The 16,484-nt window shown below is 38.7% G+C and overlaps 2 protein-coding genes across 2 annotated transcripts; both read right to left on the bottom strand.

Annotated features, from left to right (window-relative positions):
• Positions 1-3,735: 3,735 nt before the first annotated feature.
• LOC101310031 (probable ATP-dependent RNA helicase DHX36-like) lies at positions 3,736-12,338 on the bottom strand. The gene is made up of 19 exons (XM_004300899.1): positions 12,045-12,338; positions 11,399-11,553; positions 11,236-11,323; positions 10,691-10,936; positions 10,300-10,395; positions 9,756-9,944; positions 9,504-9,663; positions 9,291-9,421; positions 8,954-9,121; positions 8,599-8,871; positions 8,168-8,362; positions 7,374-7,577; positions 6,745-6,814; positions 6,466-6,614; positions 5,942-6,247; positions 5,601-5,660; positions 5,354-5,506; positions 5,092-5,202; positions 3,736-4,894 (listed from the first exon to the last, which is right to left on the bottom strand). Exons 1-19 carry the CDS (start codon positions 12,336-12,338, stop codon positions 4,436-4,438), a joined length of 3,507 nt encoding a protein of 1,168 aa, XP_004300947.1. The 3' UTR covers positions 3,736-4,435.
• An 839-nt stretch (positions 12,339-13,177) lies between these two features.
• On the bottom strand, positions 13,178-16,107 carry LOC101302070 (probable fructose-bisphosphate aldolase 3, chloroplastic-like). Its single transcript, XM_004298980.1, has 6 exons — positions 15,814-16,107; positions 15,093-15,362; positions 14,871-14,980; positions 14,683-14,773; positions 14,274-14,543; positions 13,178-13,809 (listed from the first exon to the last, which is right to left on the bottom strand). Exons 1-6 carry the CDS (start codon positions 15,973-15,975, stop codon positions 13,531-13,533), a joined length of 1,182 nt encoding a protein of 393 aa, XP_004299028.1. The 5' UTR covers positions 15,976-16,107; the 3' UTR covers positions 13,178-13,530.
• Positions 16,108-16,484: the final 377 nt, after the last annotated feature.

A 16,484-nucleotide genomic window follows, 5' to 3' on the forward strand; every position in this document is an offset into this window, starting at 1 on the left:
ATAGTATCAGTCGATATCAAGGATGCACAATGTATGTTAATGTATCTCGAGTTACAACGATTTCCATACTTCTAAATTTCTTGAACTGATCTATCTGTTGTTCATAATAAATACGGTACAGTAGTTGTCCATGAGAATTTACATACAAATTAAGTCGACATGGGAAATAATGAGTAAAAAAATAGACGAATCGTCAACAAAGAAAAAAAAAACAAACAGTTTACCTTATCTTCATATTAAATGCTAGTGTCTTCAGACTCCGAATATGATAAATCTAGGTTATAATTATGAAATTTGGTTCATCCAAAACAAAAGGATAAAAATAAAAAATAATTTGTAACAACTTATTGTCCCTTGCAGTAATTTTACATCATGATATTTTAGTATTTCAATAAATCAACAACTTGTGAGGTGAGCAAAGTAGTTTATGGGGTGGCAATAGACGCACCTAAAAATAAAATTGTAATCGGAAAATAGAGTCCAAAAAGGTGAACAAACTAAACCAAAATACGTCCTAAAAAATGGACAACCAAAAAACTACTTTATTCGTCATAACCCGAATCCTTAGCATCCGTCATGATGAACTTGGGGCCTAGAAACCTTCTTGGTATTATTTTCTCCTGATTAGCATCCGTCACTATTTTCTCTTGTGATTTTAAAAGGAGGGTTGTGGTAGAAATTAGTCATCATAATTTATGTACTTTTTTTTTTTTGGTATAGCAATCTCTGTTGTTTTTTGAGCTAGAGTTTTGGTGTTTAGATGTTCAAGCGAGTCATTACGTTGCCGTCACTGTTTAGATGTTCAAACGAGTCATTGCGTTGCCGTAACTGTTTTCGTTTAGTGTCAATGTGTCAATATGTCAACGAAAGAGATGGTAAAAAGGCAGTTAGTTTTGACTACGAGAAGAGATGATGACCCTCCCAATTAGTCTACTTTTTGTAGCACGAGTTGATAGGCTAGGTTAGAACTTGGGTCTCATTGACTCATGATCATTATTCCTGCCGATTTACCCATAAGTTATAAATGATTTTCCCACTGATCCAATTATGGTAATCATTGTTTCATCGAGTAAAAGTATCCTTATCCCTAAGAAAAATAGAAAAGGAGGAAATGGAAAAGGTAGGGACGGGTTTGGTAAATGAAAGTGGGAGGGATTGGAATTTGACCGAAGCAAGCACACGGGTAGGGCTTTTGATTAATAAAAGCTCATGTGATATATGGCCGGGCTTTACAGTACAGTACAAAACCAGTCATCAATGAAAAAGCTGAAAACCAGTCATGAGTCATGAGTAATCGAATCCAACCCGGGTCTTTCTCTAATCATTACATTTTGATTCAGATTATGATTACGGAATAAAAATGATTTGGGTCAATAATAATGGGCTACTTGATTAAGTATAGTACCACACCACCCTTTTTAATACTTTCGAGCAAACCATTCATCATATCTATGATCCATTACAGCGTTTCATGCACGTAATTATTCACCATATGTATGCATTATTAATCTGTACTATGGTACTATGGCTGTTAATTTTCATGTTGGGATGGTCCCTTTGGAAAACAAAGGGCGAGACTAGAGTTAAATCTTAAATTCTCAATCTCTTATTAGTGGCTAAAAAGGAGGAAATATTTTGACATGATCCTCCAACACGGATTAGTCTCTGAGCTTTAAAAATATTTGAGAAAACAGTGTGATTTCGATCATGAAAAATACATAAACAATGACGAGAAATTTGAACCGATAACATCAATTATTTCATATTCTAAGCTTTAAATCATCGATTGTTGGGAGCAACTTAGTTTTAGCTCTATTATTAATCAACTACTCATAATATGTATATGTCATATCAGAGAGTATTTATAATGAGGACCTTTATAATGAATACTACTCGAGAACATTTCGGTTTATCCTACTTTTTGATCTTATATCTATATCTTGACCGTTCAGATTATATGTATTTATGAGTAGATCGTTTATGTAAATTTTCAGCCATATTGAAAATCGTTAAGACATTTAGAAGTGTGATTTACCAATTATGAACTTGAATGGTTCATATTTGACAGATTTAGTTCGTCCATTAATTTGATCTAGTTCGTTACCTTAACGATCACCAATTTGGCTGAAATTTGTAGAAATGATTCTCTTATATAGACCTAAAATCTGAATGGATGAGATGCCAAAATGAGATCGAAAAATAAGTTTTTTTAAATCATAAATTGAAAAGTCATTAATTAATTCTCATTATAGAGGTCCTCGTTAGAAGACTCCCAGCCATATCATATCATCTTCAATCAGAACATTTGTTCTCTTTCAAGTACTGCATATATTCTCTTGTTTTTTTTTTTGTAGAATGCATGTATTCTCCTGTTATGTTGATAGTTTGGTACGTGATGCGTTAAGGAGGTGGTACAGCTGCAGATGGTTAACAGTGACAGTACTCACAGTAGTGGTAGTCCTTCGGATCCTTTATTTAGTCCTTCCCGTTTGCTACAGACTTTTTTATAAGGATGATGATAATCCTTAGTAGGGTTTGGGGGTTCCCTACAAACGAATAAATGTGGAATAAATATGAACAATATGGCTTCAAGTTCATCATTCATCATATCAAAGTTTTAGGTAGAATAATCCAGCTGTTGTTTGGGATGAGGAATATAGCTCTGAGTTGTTCCACTTCAACATCAACAAATGCTTGCTCTCCTCACAATCATTATCATCTAGGGCTCCACTTCGAAACTCTTTGTTCCATCCATGGTACCACATTTCTCTGTAACAACTCGGTGTTCCGTAAAAATACGAAAATTTAGATCATTCGTGAATTGATTTTGAGTTGGATGCTCTAATTCTTTTTTGTTTTGGATCTGGAATCGTAAATCTTGCTGTGGAAGTTGATGGACCATTGACTGACAAGCATTGCCCACATGCCCCATGGGAGTTGGGATAAAGTCCCAAAGTTTCTTTTCCAATGTTTCGGCTTTTGTTAATTGTCACGGGATTCACAAACCTGACCAAGCAAGTGACCCAAACAAACACACACAGAGAGCTTCTTCCACTCTGATCAGCTTCATTTCAATAGCAACTCCAACAAGCACACCAGGCTCAACGCGTAACGACGAGTCTTCGTCGTCACATGGTTAGGGGGATTGGGAGCTTAAACAAGTAAAGCTTGCGTTTTAAGAGGAGCATTATAGACAATTGGGACATGAAAGGGGTCAGAGCTTCCCAGCCTGTCCCATAACACAAGCATATATCATATGGTTGAGATTCCATATTTTTCAACATTATTTACCTAATCAACAAGCAATGCCCCCGACACACCATATCAATGTCGCATTTCGAGGTCGGATTGAAACTTGTTTATTCGATTTTTCATGACAAGAGAGATCGATAATCTATGATAGTCTAAGAATCTAAGATGGTAGAATAGAAATGAGGAGGAAGAACCCCTAAAGGCTTCTAAATGTTGGGGGCAAGGTACTGCTGTAAGATGCAGAAGGCATTTACTTTAGTTTTGAAAGCTGGTGTGGTCCCTTTATAGGACAAAAACTACCCTTGGAAAAGAAATATAAGAAATCAGAAATCAAAGACCCATCAGCGGTTTTATCTCCCATATTGCAGTTTCGAGTCACATGCACCAAGTGCCATGTGATATGCTTATCAAGTCATACAAACACACCCACATCTACATCAATTTCAATTTCCATCAACAATGATCTTACAGCTAACCTTGCAATACTACCGGAGCACGGAGCTTGCTCGGATATGATGCCGCACCAGCCGGACTGTATTTGTGGCGCTTTGCAGCTGCAAACACCAGAGAAAAGATTAGGCTGCATCCATCCAGGACATTTCTTCTTCCGAAATATAGAACATACCTCGTTAACAAAAACAGAGTCCTTTCTGGAATTTACAAGGAGCTACTCATTGACAATAGGAGACTAATAGTGGTACACTTAAACTACACAGGCCTACTAACTAGCCCAAACAATTCTATTTGTACAGAATGCCAATATGTATGATGCTCCTCCTTGTCACTGCTAACTACAGTTTCATCTCCCTTTTGATCGACTGCCTTGGTCACCATCAATTTCGTGTCCCAAAAGCACTGAATGGACAAAATAGGTCAAATTCTAGTCCCCTCAACTTCAGCTCAGATGTAAAGTGACAATGTGCCGAAACAGATGATCCAAAAGTCCAAAAACCAACCACAAACTTGGCATCTTAAATGCTACTGGTGATGTCTAATCCATTATGGGGGTGAAAAGAGGCCAGAAGTATTGGCTTTTAAGTGATAAAGATGTCCAAGCTTTACTCATCCGAGGCATGTAGAGTGAGTCAGACATTTTGGCCACATTTATTCTCAAGGCATTACAAAGCACTGACCGCTGCCTCTCACAAAACCTTTATGGGAGAACTGGCTCGTTGTAGTTCTATTATGGTCCTTTTCTGCTTTTCTTCAACATCATTGACATGTGATTGATGTGCTCATGGCCCATTTGTGTACCACTCACCAGCCACTGAATGGCCTCAGCTGCTGCATCTTTTTCTGCACTCTTCTTGTTATTACAAGGCTGCCCCATAATCTGCATTCCATTGAACTCCACACTAGATTGGAATTTACAGTTCTTTAGTTGCTTAGTTTTGTAGGTCGGCGGAGCATATCCTGCCCTTGTGAGCAATGTCTGGAGCTGACTCTTAGAATTATCACCCCCAGGTCCACTTTCAGTTCTTGAAACCAAGCCTGGCTGAGCTACCCCCACAGATGCTTTTAAGGATGTATGGACCTGGCGGCCAAATACAAATCTACCCTCACCTTGATCCTCGGAGAGCAGCAACCGCACTGCAGAAAGGAGTTCATGATATTTGTGGATGGCCATCCTTGGGTTCCGTAGCTGTTCAATCGACATTCACAGGAATGAAAATTAGCCAGAGATAACAAGCAGAGAAAACATATTTCATATTTCAAATCACTCCCAGGTGCAACTGGGAAAACAAAGTAGCAAGACGTTCCGATAACGAAACTAAAAGAATGAAATACAAAAATGGAATATAGATGAAGAGAAAATTTCTTCACAGCAGCTTTACTTACTTTGGTCTGAATTAACTCATCAAGTTCCGTCCTTATACATTGATACATTTCTGCTACAGCAGGTTTCATGAAAAATTCTAAGTATCCACCCAACATTTTCAAGTGTCCATCCTGCTAGAACAGGAATTCAACCCCATTAATATCAACTTTAGATAACAAAAAAGAACACAACAATAATGGATCCTGCACTAATTTGCAAACTCCAGCAAACATATAATCAAAACTTGACACACCCAGCAAACATCAGAAACAAAATACTCACAATATGCCCTTTTGAAAAACTTCCACCAAATAGAAGGAGCACTGAATCAGACACAGCTGTTGAATCCCGTAGAAAAACGGAGTTCACCTTTATCTTCTCATTGAAAACCAGCCAGGGATATGGAATTTTAGATTCCCGAGCATTGACAGAGTTCTAAACAAAGAAATGAACATAAGACTAAACCAAATCAGAATCTATAAAATTACTTATATTGATGTGAATATTTAATACAACCACAAACACTCACCGAGTATAGCAGCACCTGACCATCCTCCATAGTTTTCAGTGAAAATGACTTCTCATTGTGCTGCACAACCATTTATGTTAGTCCTCGAGAAAACTATAGGGAACAAAACAAATCATACCATGTTTACTACACAAACAAAATATACCAATGAAAAATTAAGCTACTAAGGACCAGGCAGCCAAACTATGATATAGCTTTATCATGTATATTTTGCGTTTCCAATTTGATTAAAAATGCCTAATCATTGCATAAACATTCTGAACAAAACCAACTGAGGAGATTAATTTATAGAAAAATAAAATACTGTGGCTTAAAGAAAACATAGAAGAAACCACGCTTACCATAACAGAGCAAATTCCAGGATACAGGCCATAGCAAATAACTGCACGGACAAGATGAACATCATAGCTCCATACATTATAGGTAGCTGTGTTGGCATCGATAAGATCAGTATCCCTTAGCAAAGACAAGAACTCTTTCCTGAGAGAATCAATAGCTTTCATTGATTGTGCTGAAAGAAAATTTTTCCAGCAGTAGTCATATCCAGCAAAGTCTCTTTCAGCTACTTTCCAGCCCTCATAGGCACGCACAAGTGCAAGGTGATCACTGTGGTCTCGGGAAAACTGAGATTTTGCAGCCTCTGCAAGCTACAAAGATGGGGGGAAAAAAAGAAGAAAAAAAAAAAAGACTAATATCATTATCAATAATGATACTGATTTGTTTTCATTGCCTTCAGGTGTAGGCTAAGTAAATCAATGGCCAGCTTTGGTCCTTTTGAAAATACCAGCGCATGCCCAAACCTAACTCTAGGTGATTCGGAGAATGCAATATTTCTACATAAAATAAATTTGCAGAGCTTACTTACATCTTTCTTGTCAAACGGTGTTAAGAAAGGATCTCTCACACTAAGGCCGGAAACAACAGTCAAAACAGGATCCAGGCAGTTGAAGATACAACCTACCAAGAGCATCTTTCCAAGTTTTGGCTCCACTGGAAGCATAGTTAGATAGCGTCCTGTCAAAAGACTTGCTGCATGAGTCTTATTGTTTAGAGGGGGAAAAAAAAAACCTCAGCATTTGCAGGAGGTGCAAACAAAAAATATGCATAAATTCAAATTCTGGAATGGTAAGATCTCTCTTCCCACCTAAAATAGTCAGATTCTCGTTTTCATCCAAGGCCCCAATGATCTTTAAATACTCTATGGCATTTTTCACCTATGGAAAAAATTAAGAGCCAAAAATGTTAATTGTAGGTGAGAAGCAATATTAATACAAAGTCAGACATAACTAAACACCACACACCTGTAAGGTAACAAATACACTCAAAAGTGTATGCCTTGTAAGTTAAGGAATATGGTATTTTTTATGACGCAAACTTTTTTCGGAGGTCAAAGCACAAAGAAAATAGTTTTTATTTTAAGGATCTTTCTTATGTTTACTCCTTCAGACCTCCTATTACTGGTGGGCCACCCTATCTCTCTCTACTGGGTTAAGTTGATGATACACTTATTTACTTGATTATTGGTCCACATACTTCCTTTGATTTCCTTTGGATGACTCAACATGCTATTGCTACTTAGAAAGTTAGATTTTTTTTTTTTTTTTTGTAACTAGAGTCTTATGTTGCTTTAAGGGGAGAAAACGCTTGCCTCATGTTTCATTTCAAGAACAGTGATAGGTGTTTTAAGAAAAATATTAAGGAGACTAACATTGTAAATAATGGTAGATTGAAGTTTAATTACAATAGATAGAGAGAAATCAAATAAACTCTTACCGCAAGTAACTCTGGTGACTGTAGAGCCCTAGATAAGAACTCTGAAATACTTCCCAATTTTAAACTTTTGATTTGCAGACAAAGGGACTGCAGAGGTGTCCTCAAGATTTCCGGCAATTGATATTCTGCAAACGCATCATACACACATCTAGGATAGAGACGATAACATTCCCCAGGTTGAACGCGCCCAGCTCTTCCTCTTCTCTACAATCCATAACCACATAGGAATTCAGCTTCCTTAAAATAAATAACATCTCAGCCTTCCATAAATGTAATAATACAAGTAGAGCGCATTAATAAAAATTTGATTAATAAAAGCTCCCACAGTACCATTTAAAAAGATTGTAAAAATACATTTGTCAGATGCTGATCTGTCTTTAATCATAGAGTGCAGAGGTCTAGATACTATGTGCCCAGCAACCCAGGTACTTTTGAGCCCGGAAGAGATGCTCATGTAACTCATGACGACCTTTTATAGGAAACATCAATGAATTTTTTTAAAAGAAAAATTATCAGGGAAACGACCAGCAGACAAACTGATCACCCAACAAGGTAAAGCCAACCAAGTCAGAAGGAACACCTTGATAATAAGTTAATGACATATACTTTCAACCCAAGTCTTATCCCAGAAAATTATGGTACGCTAGGGTTTCTACTACTCATTCTACAGCACAGAGGCACAATGTAGGTCAAAAATGTTTCAAGTTCAACCATTATGGCTTGGATACTGCAAGGTCATATTAGTTTCATCTAAGGGCCAAAACCTTCAGCTAAAACACAGATTACACCCTTACCTGTTGAGCAGAAACCTTCGATATCCAGGAAGGAAGCAAACAAGGAGTATTATTCAGTGCATCATATGAAGTCTCTTTTGCTTTTCCACAATCAACAACAAAAACAACATCATTAATTGTGATACTCGTCTCAGCAATATTAGTAGCCAGCACTATTTTTCTGACTCCATCTTCAGGCTCATCAAATATTAACCTCTGCATGCAGTTCAAAACAAAATAAATAGGAAATAGACCAATATGAGTTAGCTAGAAAACTCAGCAGTAATTCCTTCTTTCACCAACAATTAACAAAAATCTGTGCCAGAACTCGCAGGACAGAACACTCAACTAACTAATTGACCAGTAACCAACATAGAAGCAGAGCAGAGTACCAAACACTAATGCAGACAAATGCTGGCCATTGCACAACTATTGGGGCATCAAAAGTTTACCTGCTCAGAACTGGCCATGGAACCATGGCATGCTAGCAACAAGACTCGGCTTGGATCACCTAAGAGAGGATTTGCATGCAACTTTTCCTTCAGAGAATTTATGTCATCCCACCCAGTCATAAAGACTAGAATGGCACCAGGCCTTTCATTCTCACAGATATTGCATAAGAGATACTCTATGAGATTAAAACCGATACAATCAGGATTCCAACAGGCTAGAGATTCCCGAGTCTGGGGACTGTAACCTTTAAAGTTAGCTGCCTTGAGTGCATCCTGCATATATTCCAGTAAGGAAAAATTGATAAGATGCTGACAATTTCATAGAATATAATGGTTTATGTGATCACTTGTATACCTCAACAACAGAAGCAATTTGACTTTTCCTCTTTCTTGGTGCCTGTTTACTCATTTTCCACATCTTTTCTTGGCCATAATCATCAATCTGATTGTATGGAGTTAGCCTGCAACCCGTACTTTCCAGAACATCTTCCAGAAAATGAGTTCGAACAGGGTATGTAAAACCCTAATTTGGAGGAGAAAAAAGAAAGAGAAACACACTTAGAAAGCAGCAAAAATGAAAGACCCTAAGTGACATTATTACAGTAAATAAAAGTAGTGTTTCATACATCTAAATCATCTGCAACTCATAAATGGCTGGAGAAAATGTTATTCACAGGAAATTTTGAACTTACTGGAACATGAATTATCTGAGCCCTGCCAAAGTAGGATGAGAAAAGCTCAGCATCTAGGGTTGCACTCATCAGAATCAACCTCAGTTCTGGCCGGCGAGGAAGGAGATCCTTGAGAACAATAAGCAGAAAATCTGGCATCAAATGATTATAGTGAGAAGTCACACTTCATAATCCAGAATTAAAGCCTCAGTCTAGACCTAGCCATTTAATTACCTTCATTCATTCCGCGTTCATGAATCTCATCCACAATGACATGAGTTACACCTTTCAAACTTCCATCGACTAGCAATCTTCTCAACAAAATGCCAGTGGTACAGAAGAGAAGCCGTGTGTCTTTCCCTTTCATACCCTCTAACCGAACCTTATATCCAACCTAAGAAGGAAAGAAAAGTGAAGGAATTGCAAAAAGCAAAGTAAAACATGACACCCGTAGTTTTTTTTATCACAAAGTTAAGGAAAACTCACTGAATCACCGAGCTTCTCCCCTCTCTCAGAAGCAACTCTTTCAGAAACAGACATAGCAGATATTCGCCTAGGCTGTGTACATATGATACTACAAACAGCTCCACGGGAAGCTTCTATCTCAGATTCTAAAATGAATTGTGGAATTTGGGTGGTCTTTCCGCAGCCTGTTTCCCCTGATATGATAACAACCTACACATACAAACTTATATGCATCATTGCACGATTCTGTCATGCCAGTCAACACTAGGTGTCAAAGCTAATAAGCAATTATTCTCTAGTCACAGGCCACAATTGCATAATCATATATTCATATTACAACAATTGAATGCTTCAGTTATCCACAACAAGGACTACCAGTCATGAAATGTAGACATGGATTTCAACAAATACCAACTAGAAATTGTAAAAGTAGAACCAAAGTCGGAATCGCACTTCTACCTAACCAGGAATTGAATTTTCTGATTTAGTGAAGAAAAGAAAAAAAAAAACAAAAACAAAAACAAAACAAACAAGCAACAACTTGAAACATCAAAGTAATGTAAACCTGATTTCGTGAAATTGCTGTCAACAAAGCATCCTTCTCTTTATAAGCTGGGAGACTTCTACGAAGTTCCATAACTTTTCTGCCTTCACGAGATTCCTGCAGAACCGATAAAATTACACATGGAGAATAAAAACATATATCATCTTAACTGAATGACAATCCTGCTGGGAACAAACGTCTAATGACTGGCACTGGCTAATTTAATGGGACATAAACCAGACTTAATTCACTATTTTGATCATCCAACCTTATATGCCACAGAAAGTTTAATTTAAATAAACACAGAACTAATACTATATAATCTAAATTAAAATAGTTTAAGTTAACTGTTTTATGATAATAACAGAAACAAAAACGAGGTATTGTGACAACATAACAAGGTAGGACATACCTGCCAAGCTTGTTCCTTTTCCCGCAGCTGCAAGCTTCTCCTCCAAAGAACTTTTTCCATCACAGCATTATTAGATACCACTGGTTCAGGTTGCTCAAAGAGCCCTTCATCAGTACCAATACTGCCACTACTGCTTGATCTAGAAAAGGAAACATCTGGAAAGGTTTCCTTAGTTCTAGACTTCTGAGAAAGGAAGTCTCCAAGGTAGGCCTCAACTCTCCTCAGCAACCCAAGAGGCAAGCTCACCTTTGAATTTAAAAATAAAATTAAAATAAAAAATAAAAAATAAAAGTTAGTTTAGATACATAAGAACTACTACTTTTATAACACACTAAGGGCACTTAAAAATATCATGATGTGCTGGGGGAGCCATCCTATGCTCCTAGCTAATCGGCTTTTTTAAACGTAAACTAATTTTTTGGTATTTACTAAAAATGAAACATCACGTGAAAAAGTGGAGCTCATGGAGGCAGGAAACTGAGGGATATCAACAAAAGGTTAATCATTAAATATAAGAGTCAAAATTTAAGGTTAAAGGTTATTACCTCTCTTTGAGGTCGCCGGTCATCGAGATCAAATCTGTAGTTTGGCAGGGGTACCTTACTGAATACAGCAACCTTTGCATACAGATGGCTGTCAAAATAGAAGAAAACTTAATCAGACTTTCTTGAAGTTACTGAAACACTTAGATGTTGAAAAAAAACCAACCTGTAAAGTCCCATTCTGCTTGCCAAAGCGGCTATGTCATCAAAATCACGTCTATCTTTTTTCTCCCTTGAAACCAACTCTTGCTTCTTGTCGTCACGTAACAGCATGGTTAACTTCCGTTTCCACTCATCAATGTTATCAGAGACTGAAGCAACCTGTATCAAAAATATTAGAATAAATAAAAAATCCTACCGACTAAAATATTAGAAGCATGCAATGCAAGGCAAGGCAGCAAAGATGATATCTAAGCCTTATTCATCGCTACATTCATGCCTCTTTGCATCATGCTTCTACCCTAACCCTCAGCAGAACCTCTCCTCTGCTTTTCAACAGGCCTAATCTCAAGGTTATTGTCCTAATGTATAAAGCACACTTAGATTAACAGCGCCGCATAAAAGAATCATCAAAAGCATGATCAACAAGACCTCGATTCCGCCATTTCGAGCAAAGCATTTACAATCACAGTAACTAAATGGATTAAAACTCGATCACACTTGGTAAAACTGAACCGACTCAATTAACAACCTGCTAACACTTCAAACCTCACAAGCAGAGCTGAAATCAAAACCTCATCACTACATTCACACTCAGTAACACACAGTAAAAGCTCGCAATTAACAACTAAACACACAGAGTATAATCTAACCGGATTCGACGACATGTTATAATCGCGATCGGAGACATCATCGGAGACGCCGCCGGCGCCGTCAGAATCGCGCTGCAACTCCGGCTTGCGGAGCTGTTCCTGCGGCAGCGTCTGGTAGTAGGCCCGAGTGCCATTGGAGCGAGCCTTGCTGAGGGAAGCGGGGGCAGTAGTCTTCTTCATGGAGGCAATTGAGGCGGCGGAGGTGTAATTAGGGGAGGTGATGACGGAGCGGAGGCGGTGGTGGGGAGGGACGTAAACGGCGCCGTAGGGAGAAGGAGGAGGCCGGTCCTTCATGGCGAGCGGGAGAGACGACGGCGGTGACGGTGAGGGTCTCAGGGCAGAGGCGGAGGGGCAAAAAGGGAATTGTGAATGTGGAGAAGGAGATGAGAGGTGAGGAGGAAGAAGAATCGGAGACTGTGGAGAGAGCATGCAATGTGAGAAGAAAGAAGAGTTTTCAGTTTCGTTATGCTTTGGGAAGTGCGCACGAGCTGGGCTAAGATACAGTACAGATTCTCTGGGCCTCTGGTGTACTTTCAACAGTTCAACTTATGGTTAGAGCCTTCTTTTTCTATTTTCTTTTTTCTTTTTCTTTTTCTTTTTTATTGAGTTCAGTTTCTGATTCCGTAATCTTGGAACCTGCCAGATTGTAATAATTTTTTTACCCCCGCCAAGATAACCACCAACTGATCAACCAAAAGTCAAAAGTCAAAAGTCAACTGATAAACCTGTAACAACAAAAAAAGTCAACTGATCAACCAAAATCAGTATTGCATAATAAGTCGCGTTTTGAAGGCGACACAGGTATGAAACCGTTATCATTTTTTTTTATGCTAAAAGACTTAAAAAGAAAAGCCTTTAAAACAACCAACTCTGAAGAAGTCGAAATTTAAAGCAATGTGAAACCGTTATCACAGTAGAATTGTATATTAGAAATTTGAGTCTCTAGTATGAGGTTCTCAGCTAAGTAGGCTTTCGAGTAATTATCAGATGATTTCAGACGTACCAGGTGACAGTGACACTAACGGCTTATAATATAACTCGAATCTGATTAACCTGGCAAGTGCTTACCCTGGCATGATTATTGATTAATTCAGTGTTACTGAGCTTCAGGAGGCAAAAAAATTCATAGTTATGAAATAAGAAAACAACTCTCCCAGATTGGTTTTATGCCTTCCTTCTTTTTTTCTTTTTTTTTTTCTCAGAGTTTAACTCGACAGAAAGCAAGAATTAATCCACGAATCACATGGTAACTTAATAAACATAAACACTTTCACTACTCCCATCGTTATAAGTTACAGTTTGAAAAACATATTCTTTCTCAACGGTCTTATTCAAATCCTCAAGTCTTCTGTGGTGAGGGAAAAGAAACAAAAAAAGCTTTTTGTAGTAGCAAGTCTCCTCAGCATACATTATCTAACACCAAAAAGTTGCGGAAAGTTACACCTTCTTCAAGTGCCTGAAGGCATGAATTGCCTCAGAATCTGGTTTAGTATGTATAGCCCTTGACGAACATTCCTTTCTTGGCTTCTTCTGCCTCACCATCAGCGGAGTACCTTCCTAGCTGAGCCAAGGAGTTTGCCTTTGCTCGTATCAAAAGTGCCTGTTGTGCAGCTTCTACATTTTCAGGACGTCCTTGCCATGCCTTAAGCACAGAGTTCTGCAGGGCACGAGCATACGAGAAGGAAACATGCCATGGGTTGGGGCTCTGGTTCATTGCGTTGAGGTTGAGGGTTGCTTCTACTTCAGATTGTCCTCCTGACAAGAACTGTGAAGAAGACGGAACAAATATCAATCAATCAGTATTCAAATTTTGTCAGAAACGAACAAATAGTGAATCAAATTCACACATACAAGAGTAATGACCCAACTACATGAACCAGCGATAAGACTAACTTCCCCCAATGCAATTTGAGGCTTAAATTTCTAAGTTTCAATTTTAGCTCAGACACAAAACCAGTAAATTATATCATGTTCCTCAAAAAAAAAAAAGTAAATTATATCATGGAAACCAACTCAAAAACATGAGTGGTTGGCCTGACCCGTCCCATACAAACAGTATATTGGGTTGCTTACTGAGTGGTCCAGATATCAGGCTAAGCAAATCCTTTATCGGTTAAAGGATTAGACAAAATTATCAGGGTATTTCAGTCTCTAGTACTCTCTAGTAAAAGAAAGAAGGAAAAAGTGGCAGTTTTTTGAATTATTTCAAAAGGGATCAGGTAATCTTACCATGATTCCAGGAACTGCAGGAGGGACTCTCCTCTTAAGCACTGTCAATGTAGCTTTAGCAATGGCCTCTGGAGAAGCCTTTTCCTTGTGTTCAGCTCCTGGGGTAACCATGCTTGGCTTAAGAAGGATTCCTTCAAACACCACATTGTTTTCAGCCAAGAAGTAGAATACTTCTGCCCAGACCTTCTCTGCCACTTCAAGGGTCCTTTCTATTGGGTGGTCTCCATCAAGAAGAATTTCAGGCTCCACGATGGGCACAAGACCATTGTCCTGCAAATAATGTCATCGCAACCGATCAAAACATTAATCATAGTACCATCTAATAAACAAAAAGGTATAGTCTTATTAGGCCATCTTTTTATATCTCAAGCCACTACCAACTAATATAGCTCCGTATAAGTGATCATACCTGAGAGATGGCAGCATATCGTACAAGTCCCCATGCAGCTTCCTTAACTGCAAGAGCAGAGGGACCACATGGAACACTAACAACTGTTCGCCTGCATAATAATAAGAGCACACCTCAGTCAAGTGCTTTATGTCCAGCAGAGTGGATAAACTAACCAAATCATGTTGATATGCAAAATTAATACTCACCATTTAGCAAAACGAGCACCTTGCTTGTAATATTCAGCAGATCTTGAAGCCAATCCATCTAATCCTTGGCACCAGGATTCATTGTTTGATCCTGGTAGGGGAACCAAACCCTGAAACCAAAAACAAGATACATGAACAACCACACAGGGATCTCACTCAAAGCACTAAAATAAATTTCTCAAGCAATATAACGCATGCATTCTAGTATCATCTACACCTTACCTTATCAACTTTGATTCCAGGCATAATGTTCTGCTCGCGTAAGACATCCACAAACTTCTTCCCATCAGTTGTCGACTGGTAAAGTGTTTCCTCAAACAGAATTGAACCAGAGATGTATTCACCAAGTCCAGGAGTGGTCAACAAAAGTTGCCTGTACGCCTGACGGTTAGCCTCGGTATTGTCCAAGCCGATAGATGCCAACCTCTTTCCAGCTGTTGCGTTGGATTCATCAATAGCAAGGATTCCACGTCCAGGAGATGCAATAGTTTTCTATACAATTCAACAAGAAACAAAAACAAGCTCATATTCCATAAGCTATTTTCCGTCCACCTTTAATACTTCTTACAGTTATATAAGCACAATTATTCATTCTCCAAAAAACAAAATATATATATATAAGCACAATTATCACCAATCGAGTCGAGAGCCTAGCTCCCAGTCTTTTCTGTAATTTTCATCACAGTAGTATCTCTATATATTCTATATTAACAGTAAACAAATACGGCTTAATTCATCTTATAAACAGCTTAATTCAACCTAGCAGTAAAATCTCAGATTCAAGAACTAAAACGATGCATGCATCACAACAGTTACAACCAAATCGAACCACGATAAGCTAATAGATTATATGAGAGTCATCGGTCAAACCAAAGATTCCAATTCCGGTCAGAGATGAAATCAAATAACGATCAATCAGCGAATCAAGTCGGAGATGACTTACGGCTGTCTGGACGAGCTCGTCGGTGTAGGCCTTGGCTTGGATCGGGAAGGAGACGCGGCGAGGAGCGGAGACGAGGCGCGTGGACGACGACGATCCGTTGCGCTGGGTGAAGGACTGCTGACCGATCCACTGAGACGACGTCGCACTGAGTTTACAGGCCATGGCTCCTCGATCAACGGCGACGATTGCTCGGAGCTTACAGAGAGAGAGAGGTCGACTGATTTGGGGTGCTTCGAGGTTTGGTGATGGCGGGGTTGGTGAGAGTGATATAAGCAGTGATCTATTTCTCGGAGAGTCCGCAGCTGGCTTTTCCCAAGTGTTAATAGGCGACACTACCAAATTGTCCGTATTGTATCATTTTGTGATTTACCGAAGTATCCTGGCTTGAATGACTATTATGTCCTTGGCATTGTTTTGGTTTTTGGACTCACGACAAAAGGAGATGTGGAAATGTAGAGAGTTGGTATTGTCGTCGTGGGTGAGAGGAATGGGTAGAATCGTCCATAGGCGGAATCTTGAGTTGGTACCCCTTGAGAGGTTGTAGACGCCAAAGAAGATGATTTTGGGGTCCAGGTACTATTACTTTCGCGGTTTCACCAAACAATTGACAACAGTCCCGTTCACACGGTCACTAGCTGACCATGAAACATTTGCTCAACTATCATTAGATT

Source organism: Fragaria vesca, linkage group LG5, assembly GCF_000184155.1.
Source record: "Fragaria vesca subsp. vesca linkage group LG5, FraVesHawaii_1.0, whole genome shotgun sequence".
Classification (NCBI taxonomy): domain Eukaryota; kingdom Viridiplantae; phylum Streptophyta; class Magnoliopsida; order Rosales; family Rosaceae; genus Fragaria; species Fragaria vesca.